The 16117-nt window shown below is 41.3% G+C and overlaps 1 protein-coding gene across 19 annotated transcripts in view; it reads right to left on the bottom strand.

Annotated features, from left to right (window-relative positions):
• The window catches only part of svila (supervillin a), a 74469-nt gene that overhangs the window by 39049 nt on the left and 19303 nt on the right, over positions 1–16117 (bottom strand). For 5 of the 19 annotated variants that reach the window (XM_047568180.1, XM_047568178.1, XM_047568179.1 and 2 more), the window contains one exon: positions 1855–1918. Coding sequence is in view for 15 of the 19 variants with exons in the window: in XM_047568168.1 (XP_047424124.1) it covers positions 1855–1918 (64 nt within the window). In the remaining 4 variants the exon portion in view is untranslated. Of the gene's footprint in view, positions 1–1854; positions 1919–5675; positions 6314–16117 lie in introns of those variants that run through there. The other 14 variants (XM_047568175.1, XM_047568174.1, XM_047568172.1 and 11 more) reach the window with 10 other exon arrangements.

Below are 16117 nucleotides of genomic sequence, written 5' to 3'. Positions count from 1 at the left end.
TTGCAATAGTGCCATAAAAGAGCTGGCCACAGATTACTGAAATGAGGAAACAGTTGAGAATTGGGAAAACATGACTTTGTGGTTTCATCCACTCCAGCAACCGCAGAGTTGTGAACACGGCGATATACAGCAGGCATAGCAGATTTCTTTTTTTTTTTTTGTCATAACACCATCTGTTTTAAAGGCAAAATATTTCCCAACATGTGATTTCGACACAAGGCTTTCAAATCAGAGCCACGGCAACACAGTTAGGAATCAAATCTGTGTCGCTGTGACCTTTTATAGTAGTGGGAGGTGTAAAGATTAGAGTCTTAACTTGATACCCAGCCAACTAGATGATGCTGAGCAATCCCGCTAAAGTTGCATCAGTGGTTTCACACTGCTGAGTAGTAAAATTGAGCTTATCTTGTACTTACTTGCTAAAACTGGACTGTCTGAAGCACATGATGTGAATTTATTTAATGCACATCCAGAGTGTAAAAAGGGAGTCAAGGCAACTTTCTAAAAGATGAAAAAGCAGATTAATTCCCTTACAAAAATACATCTATGTTTGTAAAATGAACCTTTTCTCAGTTCACGTTTTGTACTGAAAGCCTAACATGGTCCTGTGTGAACAGTAGCTTAAAAAGGCTAATGTGAGCCGAGAAACTTTAGATCATTTACTCTTATCTGATGAGTATCAGTTTAGAGTTTCTGAAATGAATTGCGACTTGATTTCATACAACCTGCATCTTCCTTTTTTGCTTTTCTTGAGCTTTCTTTATCATGTTAATGCTTGGTGATAGTAGACTAAACTGTTCAGACCAGATATAATCATGTGTGAGAGACTCATGACAAGTGGACAACTTTAAGAATAGGTGTGAAGATGCATTAGTCTTGTCCTGACCTTCTGAAAATGCTGGGGAAATCAAGTTTCCAGATTAAAGGTGGAGAGGCTGAGGACGCATTTGAGAGATCTGATCTCTGACCACATGTGGAGGTGGTCTGGGACACATATGTCAGATTAGTGTGAACACACGATCCGTCTCGAGTCACATTAAAGGCCACCTACTCAACAGGGATGATGTTGCCGAGTTCTCTAGATCAGCCAAGTTTTGCCTAATTCTTTCAGAAAAAAAAAACATAAATGATGGCGTGATAAAGGAAGAGACACAATGTGTGAGAGCATTTTAAAAATATCCAATCCCTGTAGCTGTTTAAATCAATAAATAAATGTAATCTAGAATTAATAAATGAAAGTATTTAATATGAGTACACTGTGTGTGATTCTGTCATTGAATAACATATCAGCATGTGGTTAATTATTAATGCAATCATGTTGATGTGTAAGGAGCTGGGTGGAGTGCTGTTCGTGGTTCTGAAACAGCAGTAAAGACCCATTAGAGACAGCAGCTGTTCTAATACTTTACTTTTATATGTCCCCGATAAGGTTGGTGTTTATTTACATTCACAGTAGGATGAATGTTAATACCAGGGTTGAACAGGGAGAAATTAAAATTACTTTATTTGACTATCTTTGCATTATTTTCTGAGACTCTAAGGTTTATTTATATAGTTTTTATCCTCTTGTATTATTCTATTTTATATTTAACTTGTGTGTTTTTTTTTTAAACTTGATCCAACGTTTATGGTACTTAAATTTAAATAAACACCATTTATATGATCGTGACACGCTAAACAACTTTGATACTCTTACACTTCTCACCAGGGTCAGAAACTGTTGATATGGTGAATGTTTTACCAGTGTTGTCTTAATGTTTTTGAAAGGATCAGGTTTTCGTTTGCCAGGAATTTATTAAAGTTAAATAAAGTTAATAAAACTCTGATGAAATGTGTGAATCATAATTTTCCTACCTCAGTGCTCTCTTCTGTAGCAATCTGGGGTTGCTTAGTTTAATGGGCGTCTCACTCCCAAGTCCTGTGGGCAGAAATGAAAAAGAGTAACACTGAGTCATGTTGCACTCTTCATTAATCCCTTGACTGAACAGCAGAACCTCTGGATGTAGTTTTTAAATGAACAGACACACACACTGCAGAGAGGCACCTTGAGGTGAAGCAGCCAGTCTGTCTGTAGCTTGCTGGCAATGGACCACATTAATTAAGTGGACTTGCACAGAGAAAACAAACGATGTGGAAAACAATAATCTGCCTGCCTCGCTTAATCACATCAAACAATGAGCGATCTGTGTTGGTTAGGAAGCTGGCACACGCAACCACCAAAAAAACCTCCACTCCAGAAAAAAGCACCCGACCCACAAATCACAACTTCATCTACATCCTGAAACGCTCACTGTCTCCATCTTAAGTATCGGGCCTGTGCATGACGTCAGAGCATTTGATAGAGGAGGGAGTGTCTCAGTGTGACACTGTCTGAGACATCACACGTCAAGGTTGCATCGCTGGGACGGCGCCAAGAGAAGCTGAGCTCTTCTCTGTTAAGGACAGCATTTCTAAACCGACCTAAAGGTCTGCGTTCAGAGGTGTAGAAGGCACACTTATAAATATGCTCAGCTATTTTACAAAACCTGATTAGACGCACAAAATCTGGTGTCTATTAGGGCGGCAGCATCCCAAGTCAGTAAACAAGGGCAAAGTGTGACATAAACACCTGCCTACAGGGAAGCACAGCCCAATTACCAAGAAAAAGGGGCATTAGTGGGTGTCAAGCACCATAAACAGCCCCGTGAGGAATGCGAGTCCCGTGGAACATCCTTTTAAAGAATGTCTGCTTCCCTTACTGACTCCAAACCTCAAACTTGCGGTCTTGGCTGTCCTTGGACCCCTGAGTGGCCAGAGATGTGCATTTGTGACAAACATGTGGTCCATCCCGTCCAAGTTCACCTCAAGGCCATGCGACAACCCTCTCCTCTGGACTCCCCCACGGCTCCACCCAAGCCCTCCAACTTCTCCCCAGAGGCCGGCCACCCCTAATTCACCCCACACATCCAAACAACTTCCTCCTTCCACTCAGATTCTAGATCTGTTAGTTCTCGTTAAGGATGTTTGGGCTGATGCTTTAAATCCAAAACATTATCTGAGAAGAAAGAAGGCTTATTTGGAGAGGGGGCGGTGTGCCGGGTTGTGTTTGGGGGTAGTCGTGTATTGTTTCAGCTGGGTAAAAACACAGCTCATTCCTTGCGAGTCTTGGACAGTAATCCTGGTTATCTGAGCCAACTGTGTTTTCAACTGACAACGATCCAAAGACAACAGCTTCGACAGGTCGACAACATTATGGCAGATATTTCAACATAGAATACAATAGTTGAAAAATGTTCTTTCCCAACAGAGAATAAGATAAAACAGCAGAGATTTCAAATGCTCAAAAGAATGCATGAACTTTGAAAAAGGCAAGAAATGCGCAGGTGTATAGACCTGAATGACAGGTCAGAGTATGTCCAACACTGCAGGCTTGTGGGTTGCTACTGGTTAGAAAGAACAAACCACAAACATGAGTTCAGGAACGTACTGAAAGAAATCTCATCTGCAGTAGCTGCGACTCTTGTGCTTCAGTTTTTTTCGACTCCTACTGTTCTTTTTCTACTGTCACTTTATGATTTCTGCACAATCTGAGGTTCAGTTCTAGGAAACAGTCAAAGGGCATACTTTTTATACTGAATAAGAAGTGGGAGTATTATTAAGTTAGCTACGACAGAGACAAGACTTCAATAGATGACCTTTTGAAAGCTGTTCAAGGCTGCACCATGCATGCATAATACGCTGATCAGGCATAACATTATGTCTCCCTTCCTGATATTGTGTGGGTCTCCTTTGTGTCCCAAAAACAGTTGTGACTCATCAGAGAATAGACATGAGTCTTCTAAGGTCTCCTGGCAAAAGAATGTTGTTAGTGGGGGCCTTTGAGGGGATCTGGTCTGGTCTATGTGGGTGCTACATGTCTAAGTAACATCCACAGGAATGAATTCCAGGTGCAAAAGGTCCTCAGCAAAACGTTGAATTGTCACAAGATGATCAATGATATTCGTCTCCTTACATTTTATCAGTGTAGGTGGTCAGTAAAGTGTTTTCATAACAACCAACACCCAAGTTAGCAACACCCAAATACCAGAAAAACCCTTCAAGCAAAAAAGGTGCGAAGCAAAACCAGATGCCAAGGTTAAGGTGAATTAGCTGCAACAAAAGTTTTTTTTTTTCCCCCCTGGGGCCTAACATACAGAGTTCTCTGCAAACCCAGACCTGGCCTCCTTTTAAACCTCATACAGTCTACTGTATATGGCATGCAGGTACAAAAAAAAAAAAAAAAAACTCAGAAAGCCCAAGTGCCTCAATGCCTTCATCACTTCATCATCCCAGACATGAGCATAAAAAAACCTCAAAGAATGATCACAGATGTCGCCAAGCCTTTGATGCTGGCTGTAATCTACAGAAAATGCTACGGTTGCTGTAGCCATGTGTGCTGATGAGGCTGTAAAAGGAGGCTTGACACTGATGCATGGGGATGAATCAAATAATTTTACGATTCAGTGGAGTGACATTCAGGCTCGACATTAACCCATTGAGTTTACTGTGCAACAAGGACATGATGCATCAAGTGTCAATCAAACACCACACACTTAGTCAATGTCTTAAAAAACACACTGCAGTAATCAGAGAGACATCAGGGGGCAGAGCACATGTCCCAAGATAAGATTCAGGATTAATTTAGACTCCTGGGATTACAACGAGCCCAACAGGAAGCGTGTCACTCTTTAACCGTCTGCATTACATCACACTACATGTGCTAAGTCTCAACATGCCCCACAAACTCAACAGTTGCTCACCTACTTTGCCTGCTGGGAGACTCCAGTAGTAACTAAAGCTTCCTCCCAGACACTTAAGACGGTTTAATGTATCAGAAATTCAGTGACTTAACAAAAGGACGTGGCAATAAGCCAATTACATCTAAAACACCAACAATAACGAGTGTACAAACAGCTCAGTCGCATAGTCAATTTTGAGCACGAAACAGAGGGCAGAGGGCAACTACTCTGACACATCTTAAACCCTTAAACCCTTCAAACAAGTGCAACACCCCACCCCCTAAAACCACGGGTCTCTGTGCTTGGATAAAGGCCTGACACTGTGGGCCACCTGTTGTAGATTCCCAGCCAGATCTCGGCACTCAGCTCCCAGTCAGAAAATATTACAGAGGAGGATGGGAATGAGGAGAGATGCAGACGTTGACAAGTGGCCAGTCGGTGGTGCAAAAGCTGTGCACAGATGGCAGAAGGCAGAAATTATTTTCTGGACCCAAGGCAAGACACAAATGATTTCAAGTTGCAAATGCTGCAGTTTGCAAAATACTGGTGTCACTATAGGTCCTTAACTGTTAACTGGCTGGTTAAACTTACAGATGTAAAGCCGAATGCACCCATGAAATTACTTTCATAAATCTGAGTTAAAGTAGTTTAGTCTAGAAATAGCTTCTTCCTTTAAACTGCCCCCTGCTGTGCTGAGTGTTCATCTCTTGCTCCGTAGTGTCCTTGGAGGCTACAGCTGCAGTGCAAGGACAGCTGGCTGGAAAGCAGGACAGCGAGCGGAGAGGAAGGGAGTCTGCAGTTTGTCGCTTGCCAACTTCCGAGAGCTCAGATTCCCAACACCCAAAACCAGAGTAACCTGTCCCAAGCCCCTCTCAGTCCCATCTGAGTTTTCCCCCGAGCCGAAATCCCAGCGCTTACCTTGGCTGCAGAACTTGACGTGACTCAGGTAATTCGAGATCCATGGGTTCCGATACATTTTGGCCACAAAGTCAGTGTCAAGAGCTCAAGATAGAAAAGAAGCTAAAAGAATTGGAAAGACAGACTTGGGGGGGGAAGAAAGGGGAGCAGCTGCCCGAGAAGTGATGCAGCTACAAAAGCACTTTGTTAGTGCTCCGGTGCAGGCGGAGAGGGGGAGAGAGAAGGGAGTCAGGTAGTGTTAGAGAGAAGCAGAAGAGAGCGAGGGAGGGGAAAGAGGGAGTGGAGAGAGATTCGTCCCAGCCGCAGTGTCGGTACAATCAGAGGTGGTCCTGGTAGGCAAACAGAGGAGCGGTGAAGCTGTGGCTGCAGCTCTGCCTCTTTTCCTCCATCTATTCCTCCACTCTGGATCCTCGCTCTAACCACTGAGGGCTCTTTACTACAGCTATGACAACAACAACAACCTGCAGGGCTAAAAGCTGCTCAACACGGGCTAAGCTCATTAGCCAAGGCAAGAAAATTAGACCCTGTCCTGACTTCAGATTGAAGCAAAGTGTCCTCCTGTCCCGCACGCTTCAGAATGAGTCTGACAGGAAGAGAGATAAAAAGAAAACAGTGCGTATGTGTGCGTAAAAGAGAGATAGTTAGGAGGGTCCCACAAGAGCACTGCCTTCCCTTGGCTCGCATATGCAACCGGGATGCCAAAGAAACCGGTGCAGAGCGTCAGAAAAAAAAAAAAAAAAAAAAAAAGGAAGAGAAGTGTGCAGGGTTTGGAGGACAGAGTGGAAATAACGAGACAGTAGGATAGAGGGAGGGGGAAGAGAAAGTTGAAAATGACCCTCTCACTCAGATGAGAAATTCCAGTCATCTTTCCGCAGGGACAAAATAAAAGGAACAGCATGCACATGGGAAGGAGAGGTGGGAAGGGCGACGAGAGAGGGTAAGAAAGAAACAAAAGTCGAGAAAGAGAACCGAAGGAGCGTGCAAGGAGCGGTAATGAGGGATGCAGAATGTGAGCTTTGCTATGTCTGCTTGTAAGTAAGCATATCATTAAGCTAACAGTTTGGTTTTTCCAAGAGCAGCACCAAACAGGCAGAAGGGGAAGAGGTTGATTTATTGACTGCGCTCCTTTTAAACACACTCAAGACGTGCTTGTGTAGCTCAGAACACACGTAAACCCATATTCCTGCGTTTCATGGCAAATGTCAACCTTTTCCCTGGTAAGTGAACGCCAAGAACACGATGAAAAACACACAGATGCATCAATGTGACAATGAACCCTTATTATTACAGTGAGAGGCCATTGCAGCGAAGTTGGCACAGAGCCCAACACTGTGTTTCAGAGGCTGTTGCATAAAACAAAAAAAAAGACAAAACAGCAAGTCATATCTTATCTCTCTGCAGCATTCAGAGCAAAGGCTGTCACTAGCAAAAAATGCAGGCATCAACAAAACAGATCAAGTAGATGGAAGCAACCACAAATTTTCTATTTAGAGGCAGCAGAATGACAAGAACAGCAAAAGAAAGACGCTGTATTTTTCAGAATACTTGGTTCTCACCAGAGTTCTTCTCAACTTCTTGTAAATCTAAGCCAGGTTTGTTGCAAGCACCAACATACATCATAACATCCATCAATCACATCCGTCCATCCTTACCATCAAGGGCTACACACGGGGAGGCTGACTGATAAATGACTGACTGACTGACTATGGCGTGTAAACTTTAGTGGTGTGTCTGGATCCTTTTCTCTCATGAGCTCATCTGGCTGACTATGGCAGCACAGCACATGAACACATAGATCACAAACCTGCCAATTGGAGCTGGAGCTGAGTGGATGGGTAGAGCGCTACCTGCACGCAACACTGGAACTTGTTTTCAGAAAAGGTTTTACAGCCTGTAATTAATTAAACTACTGCCAGACTAAGAGTCAATGAATCACGAAGCGCATTAAATATATCAACTGATGGTTTTTGGATCTTGTCAGGTGTTGAGTGCAAACATGAGTAGTCTACACTGATCAGGCACAACATTATGACCTCCTCCCTAATATGGTGAGGGTCTGCCTTGTGCCTCCAAAACTATTGAGACTCATCATAGAATGGGCATGGGCTTTCTGGGGGTGTCCTGTGGTGTCTGACAACAGGATGTTGTAAGTGGGGGACCCGTGGTACATGTCTAAGTAACATCCTTGTGAATGCCAGGTCCAAAGGTTTCCCAGCAGAACATTGAACTGTCAAAAGATGGTCAATGTTATTTACTTGTCCTGTCATAATCTTATGGCTGATTGGTATACGGTAGATAGATTTTTATTGAAGGAAGTCACTGAACTAAAGTAATCACAACGGTGAGAGAAGTTTATTACTGCCATCCAAATTTTTTGACTTCGTTGCAGTGGTAGTTGAGTAGTAATTTGAGCCTTCCCCTTTAGGATTAACGGTTTTAAGTGCTTGCACAATTATTGGCAGATCAGTCTCATAGTTTAGACATTGATTGAGAACACTGTATTTCTGACGCGACTTCATCTGCTACCAAGGTGCACGGAGGATTAAAAAAACCTAAAGAAAGGTCAAGAGTCCAGAAACATTTGATTTACCAATAAGACATGATTGAGTGTTCATTTAATGTCGCAGAGCCTTTGAACTAGCACCCCTATCAGATAAATGAGGACGTTATTGTTTTGTTGTTAAACTGTATTTAAGATGTGTCAACAACTTAAATACAGTATATCCAACTGTGTTTTGTTTTTTTTAGTTTTCTTATCTTTTTAAAATCTCCAAAACACAGCCAAAACATGCAGATAACGTCAATCCATTTGCTTCTTTAGGTGTTCTCCAACAAAGAGAAGTGACACCAATGGAGAGTCTCGTTTTTTCTTTTATCTGGAGCATCTTTGATGAATGCTTTCTATGTTGCAATTCATTCGTCTACCAGAGATGATGAACTCATAGTAATTACATACGCAACTCCCACAGGCTGTGCAATACTCCAAGTGATTCAGGTTAGTACTAGGATTTCCATATATAGTGTTTTTTTTAAATCAATTTGACTACAAAACATTAAATATGAGTGGATTAACTAAAATTAATAATGGAAAAATGCTCAACGGGGCACATTTAATGTCATGAAATTAGATCACTCATCTCCAAGATCCTACTAAACCTGCCATCATCTGCCATCTGGCTGTCTACCTATTTAATGTTTGTTTCTTTGACTCATCTGCTTCAGGGATGACATCAGTCCCACAAAACCCAGCTGGTAGTCTTTACCCTGTCATTAGCAACAATGAGTCTTTTCTGCCAAGGATGGGCAAGACCTTACAGGTCGCTGCAATGATGTAACATCATTCTTGTTCTTTTAATCTAATGACACAGCACCTTCAAAGTGGGACAATGGATATCATCAATGAGGTAAAATGCTTGCTCGAATTTTTGCTCTTAGTTGAGTCACCCGTGACGGTAAAGTCAACCCTGACAAAAAGCAATATTACCAAGATGTCAATGGTGGAACTAAACACTCAATAGTTGTGAAGAAAGTAATTTGAGTCACTAATTTGCTTCTTGACAGGGCAAACACGTAATGACAGGCATCTTCCTTCAATGGGCCACTTTCTCAAGGTGATTGGCAAAAGTTGGTAGCTAGCTTTAGAAGAAATACACCAGTTGTTTTGTACGAGTGTTCATGTCTGAGCAGGTGCTCTAAAGCCCCTTTGACACTGCACAAAAATCCTGAGTTGACCCGGGTCGTTGTGAGTGTTTTCAGCAGTGTGAAAGTGTTGCTGTGGCATTTCTTCCTCAGTCAAATCAAGTGACACAGGAATTTAGAGGCTCAGCTATCATTGTCGAACGTCCAGGGCTGTGACAGCGGCTCACTCAGATCTCAAAACAGAGAAAAGCTTTGGTCCACTCCCATGAGATCAGTCTTCCTGTTGATCTCACCAAGGCTGATCTCCGAAAGGGCAGAGAATTTTTTTGCCATTTTTTTTTTTCAATCAAACAAATCAAATGTGTGGCTACACAATCTTTAATGAAAGCGCATATGGGAATTAGCCCTACGTCATGTTCCCACCGATCAGGTGCACAAAACCACAGCACCAACATTCTGTACATTCTGTTCGCTGATGTCCTTGCTGCCCATCATTTACCTCACAGTGTTCCAGGGCACTTAAATGTACAGTGATGATATTATCAAAGCGATGGCATATGAGAGGGAGGAAAAAAACAGGCTACTCTCACAGAAGGAGGTCAGACGATCCTGGCCAGAAAATTAAGTGGCAACACGCTGTATCTTCAAAAAATCAAGAACTATTACAAATAGACCAACCAAAAGAAAACCATCATCTTTGAACACTACTGATAGCGAAGAGTAGGGGGAAAAAAATTAACTATCAGGAAATATTATTATTATTTTGTTGTTTAGACAAGTTAAGACACAATAAAGAGTGGTAAGCAGTATACTATGAACTTGAAAAGCACTTGAAACAAATAGGGGGAAACAGCTTACACAAACATTACAATGAGGGGACCATCTCATTTGTCAAAAGACTGAAAATGCTTAATATGTCAGCCATACAACAACCTAAATACGGCAGTAATGACCACGCAGTTCAAAACTGTGCCAAAGCTCAGTCAGAACAGTAAATGGACTGAGGTGCAGCCATCTTTGCCAACTCACTGCAAAACTAAGTGGTGATATCCCAGGAAAGGCAGGTTTATTTAAAAAGATAATTCCCTGGAACTCACACATATTTTAGGTGAGATCATTAGATGAATATCTTTCTAATACAGCTGTGTGAGAAGTAACGTGACCGTGACAATAATTAGACCTTTAGTTCAAAGCTATAGTAGTGGCCTCTGAAATATGATGACACAGCACTGAAACTAGAAGATAACTGCAGTAAATGCATGCATTCATTCACCAGAAAGTTCTAGAGAAATTATAAATCAAATTATTATGACCCATCTTAAGATATATTTACAGCCAAGTATCTGTTGAAGCACCACCAGGATTTAAAACGCCAGTTAAAGGCTGAATCTGATAAAAACAGATGAAATGACATTTTTTTGGAAGCACTAAAACACTAACAGATAAAATCACCTGAAGCATTAATGCTCTGAAACCTGTACATAAAAACACAGTTGAAGCATTAAAAACAGTTACAATTGGTACACTACACCAGTGTCAGTGGGTTCGTTAGCAGTCACGTTCGTCGTTAATATGTTATTTGTAAAAACCAACGTCAAAGCTGGGCGGATATTTTGGTTAGATGTCAAACACTACGAGACAAACTCTTCAGGTTCTGGAAATGTAGCAGCGGCAACGTGAGGCAGGTTGTGTTTAATATCATAATAACACAACCACACCTCTCCACTAATCATCCCCCCAGATGTTCAGCCAGCCACACGTTCAAGGTGGAGGCTAGTTCAGCCTGGACAGAGTCACGTGTGCAGCCAGTCACTGGGTCATTATTAGATAAACACTTCCAGACAGTCCATATTTGCACTCAGAATGACCCCTAGCGTGCTGAGGTATTCGGACAGGTCTGCAGGAGAAAAGAGCTTAATGGCTACATCACCTTGGTTGGAAAGTCAGAGAGAGAGAGAGAGAGGGATGGCGTTTGTAATTGTTTGGTCTTAGAAATAAAGTCCAGATTTACGGAATCCCCAAGGAAAAATATCCACTTTGTCTGGAGATAGAGGGGCGCAAGGTTTCAGTGAACGTGGCCACGCCGTCTCTGCAGACACATAACAGAACCTGAACCTCTACAGCACAGCAATAACTCATAGTGGAGGGGTGGTGGTGGAGAATGAAAGGTTAGGATATTCATATGCACACATAAAGGGAGGGAGGCCAAGGTTAAAACCCCATTTGCAATGTTGTTTGATGTCTTTCACAAGGCATGATGGGATTTCAGTATGAAGCAAACGGATTCTTCTACCTTTGACCTTCAGAGAGCGTGTTGAAAAGTGTTTTTGCAACATGTCCGTGACAACTCTGTGGATCTCGATACAGACTTGTCACATGGCTCAGGAGTTTGTTAGATCTAGACAATGCTGGATTTTAATCCAGATGAAATGAAGCCCAGCGTTTTTACTGTTTTGAGTATTAAAAGTTTAAAACAATTGAGTTTAAATACAATATCTGAGCTCCTTACACAGGGAAATTATAATCACCACACAAGACTGGACACATTAATATGAACAAAGCAGACTCGCTTATCAGTCAAATGGCTAAATGTCACCAAATGTGATTTCCCCATGCGAGTTCATGTTGGGGTTAGTGATACATAATGAAACCAACAAAAGTGTCGACATTCATATAAATGTATCCCACCTCTAACAAGAAAAGTGTGAAATGTATTGGACAAAAGCTAAAAGGAAACTAGTCTTTCCTTGGTGTGGATTTTAAGTTTGCTTTTTGTGAAGTGAAAATCTAATAAAGTAAATTTGTCCTTTGTCCTTTAATATATGAAAAAGAAAACAGAAGTTTTTTTTACAGGTGACGAGGAAGAAGAAGTTACAACTTCCTCGTCACCTACCAAAACTTCTGTTTTCTACAAAATCACGGACTGCTGTAAATAACTTATTTAGCACTAAAAGGTTTTCTATGGGCTTGCACCAGGTTTTTACAGATGTATTCTACTTCCTGTTTCATTGTTTTTTTTATTTTTTTACGTTGGCAGAAAGAAAACTAAGTGTAATATTGACTGTTTCATTTTAAACTACAAAACTAAAGAAAGGTTTATTTAATGCATTTATTTATTGTTGGATTTAAACAGTTTTCCTCTCTAGTTTTAAAAAAAAATTGAAAAACCAAATAATGCATGCATCACACCAAACCACACACCTAAGCAACTCTAACTTAATTCTGACCCTTTATTGGCACCGTGAGCTCTATCTTCTGAGGCTGAATATACTACAGCAGACCTCAAACTGATCTGGCGGAGCCTCTACTATAGATTTCCTGTCATAAACGATCCCAGTCTTTAAACCTTTACAGCCGCACTGCAAATAGATTCAGGAAGACTTGAGACACAAACTCCTTGGCGTGGCTTTCCCAAAATAAAACAGATAAGAGGCCTTGAGTAGTCTTCAGAGTCTGAATGAAGTGCTCCTGGAGGTCTGGAGATTGAGGCTTATCACAAGGCTTATATTTAGCACTGGGCTTCAGCTACAGCAACGGTCTCTGGGGACTGAAAATCGAACTAAAACACAAAAGCGTGCCGACTGCACAGTTCCATGCTTATAATTTCAATTATGATTAACATGTAATCATGTATACATCTACCACCATCTGTTTCTCAATGATGACGTAACCATTGAGGCATGTGATGCACACCATGAGATTGAAACCGAGCCCTGGGGGAAACATCTATATCCAAGTCATTGCACACATACCGAGCCTTCAGCCGTCAAACAACCACACGTGTGTGATCTACTGTGATAAACACAGCACATCTGGTCAGGAGCGAGCGAAAGCGCCGGCATTCTTCATCAGTCTCCGCTTGCCAGGGAGTTTCTTTCCAAAATCTGAAACACCACCGACACCTTCCCAGGAACTGTCATCCTGGAGGAGACGAACACTTTAAAGAGGACAGAGAGACTCTGGCAGAAAGCTTGAGGGTCCCTCCAGAGTCGATGTGGTGTGAGATGAGCCAGCAGAACAAAACCAAATGTAGCTGCAGTGATCAGCGCCTGGCAGGATGCACCTACACTATGTCCAGATTAAGCTTGGACCTTAAGGAGGAGGAAACAGAAGACAGACAGACAGAAGAAGAGAGAAAGGAGGAAGGAAGAAAGAGGAGAAGAAGAAGGAGGTTTGGCTGAACCCAGATAATGATCCAGTCATTTAAAAAAAATTACAAATTGGACTGAAATTAAAAAGGAAACACGTTTTTCTTCAGTCTGGATCAAATCAAGTCAATCACGGGTATGAACCACACCCTTGAGCAACTCAAGTTCTGACATAAAACACTAACAATCAAGTTTGTCTGTTTCTTAGCAACTGATACAAGTAATACCAAAATATATATCAAACATAAACTTACTGAACGTAACCAATCCATAACTTTCTCAATCTTGGTTATATTTTATCTAAAATAAAGCTCAACGCTGGTGTTAACAGTGACTATAATGACAGAGTTAGCTTGAATAGGATTTTATCTTTACTGGCACCGTGAGCTGAGACCGAATATACTGTAACACATCTCAAAATGATGTGGCAGAGCTTAAAACTCTGCTATAGATTTCCTGTCATGAATGATTCAGCTCTTTGAACCTATACAGGTATACAGCAAATAGATACTCCAAGACTGGAAATTGTCCTGCATCAACAGAGTAATCGAGGCATTTCAGGAAAGCGGTTATCTGTGTGGGCACTGGCATTTATTGCCGTTTTGAGGTTCAAGTGTTAGTGTGGTTTGATCGAACACTCAGTCTGATACATAGACATACAAATCATTTTCTCATGTTTTTTGGCCAATTTTTATTTGTTCATCTTTTGTATTTTTTTATCTCTATTCACAGTGTGTTTTCTCAGCCACAACGGGTTATGCTCCAGCTCAGCTCTGAGGTCAACGCCAAGGGCACAGACCAAAGTCCTACATGCTATTAGTGGCTCATCATAGATCACCACTAATTAGATTTCAAAACTGGAGCCGATGGGTTTAAAATAAAAAGCTGTCAAGGAGGAGTTAATATGCACTTAAGTCCAACCACGTGAGACCACCACAACTAATAAGCTTCCTGCAAGACTCTGCTGTAACAAAGCCTGGAGAGGATCCATGCAAATGTGAAGACAGTTTCCTGTGGGACCTTGGTTTACGCCCACTAGTGCAGTTTAGGCATCACCATCCCTCCAAGTCTTTTTACATCTTGTGCATTTATCCTGTTCCCATTTGGATCAACTGTACACTCCTTTGTTACAAATGTTGTACACTGTTCCAGGCAGTACCCCTGTGCAACTGAAGTTCAACTGAGAGCAACACTAATCATACATCAGTTTACATTTAAACAGGCCCGGTTCAGACCTGACATTAACATGCGATTCCATATGTGTCCACAGCAGTCTGTTCAGATCAGATCTCAAGTCCTCTGTTTGCAAATGAACAAGGACACCATTTGGGGCACAGAAGATTATTTTAACAGCTACTGTCTCTAATGGAGCTTTCTCTACTGCTGTTTCAGAACCAAGAACAGCGCTGTTTATGTGTGCATCACAACTTGACACACACGTCGAGTTATTTATTGATCTCTGCAGTGATGTAGTTATAACTCCAACCCTGGAAGTTTCTACATGCAGCATAATTTCTGGTAATAAAAGGTAAATAAAGACAACGGAGATTATTGAGGAAATACATAACTTAACTACACAAGACTCCTTTTACATCGACATAATGGCATCAATAATTAAGTTAATTCTTGTTGAGATATAATTTTAATTCAATTAGTTAACAGCTATAAGGACAGAGTATTTTAAAAAGGCTCTCATGACAAATGAACAGATGTTACTAAGAGTGCTTTTTCCCCTTTAGCAGACAATCAGTTATAACAGTGGGTGTGTGTTCATTTTGTCAGACTGAGTGAAGCAAAACTCCACTTATGCAAGAGAAGTAAGTCTTTAATGTGACTCTGGACTCATTGTGTGTTCGCATGAACACGAAAGTGTGTAAAGCTGTTCACTTGTCCCCAGATCAGAATGATAATAATTCTACGCAGAGTTCTAGCTACTTTCAGCTCTTTATTTGGGTTTTACAGCATCAATTCCTCTAGCAATCGTGTTTGCTTGAAACAGCTCAGATGATGCTTATAGCTTTACTCTTCTCAGCTAAAACAGCTGACAGACACAGTTAGCAACTAGCTAACAACAACATGTAGCAGATTGAGAGTGATAAAATGATAAAGAATATTGGCTGTACTTTCCTCAGTTGTATAGTAATGCGACACAGAATTAATGCAACTTAATTGCATAATGAGTGCCTTTTTTAGGGTAGTGTGGTTTCAAATTGAGCAAATCAAGTTCAAAAAATGATGCCTGATCTTCGAAGCTAACGCTAACTGCATTTTGCGGTACCAAATCTTTCCAGACAGCTAAATTGTCGTAAACAAACGAATGGCTTCTCTCAGACGACACTGTGGTAGTACTTTAGTGAAAAATAAACACTTGGTGCAGACATGTATAATCTAACATGGTGATGTCTGATGGGGTTAAATTATAAGGTAGGAATAAGGTGGAGGCTGGACTATGGTGACGGGACGATAAACAAAACAAAGGCCTCTCTAAATCTTATTTAATCAGTGAACCCTGGGCGTTGACAAGAAAAAAGACCAGAAAACAAGAATGTGGCATTAATTATACATTAGACCAGGAAAATGATATGATCTTTAAAGACTGCAAATTCAAGAAGCTCATCACTCCAAAAGGAAATTCAAATCCATTCACTTCCGGGA

The sequence above is a fragment of the Mugil cephalus genome, chromosome 18, assembly GCF_022458985.1.
Source record: "Mugil cephalus isolate CIBA_MC_2020 chromosome 18, CIBA_Mcephalus_1.1, whole genome shotgun sequence".
NCBI lineage: Eukaryota > Metazoa > Chordata > Actinopteri > Mugiliformes > Mugilidae > Mugil > Mugil cephalus.
Note: the sequence above shows the minus strand (reverse complement) of the source record. Positions and strands in the feature narration are given on the sequence as shown.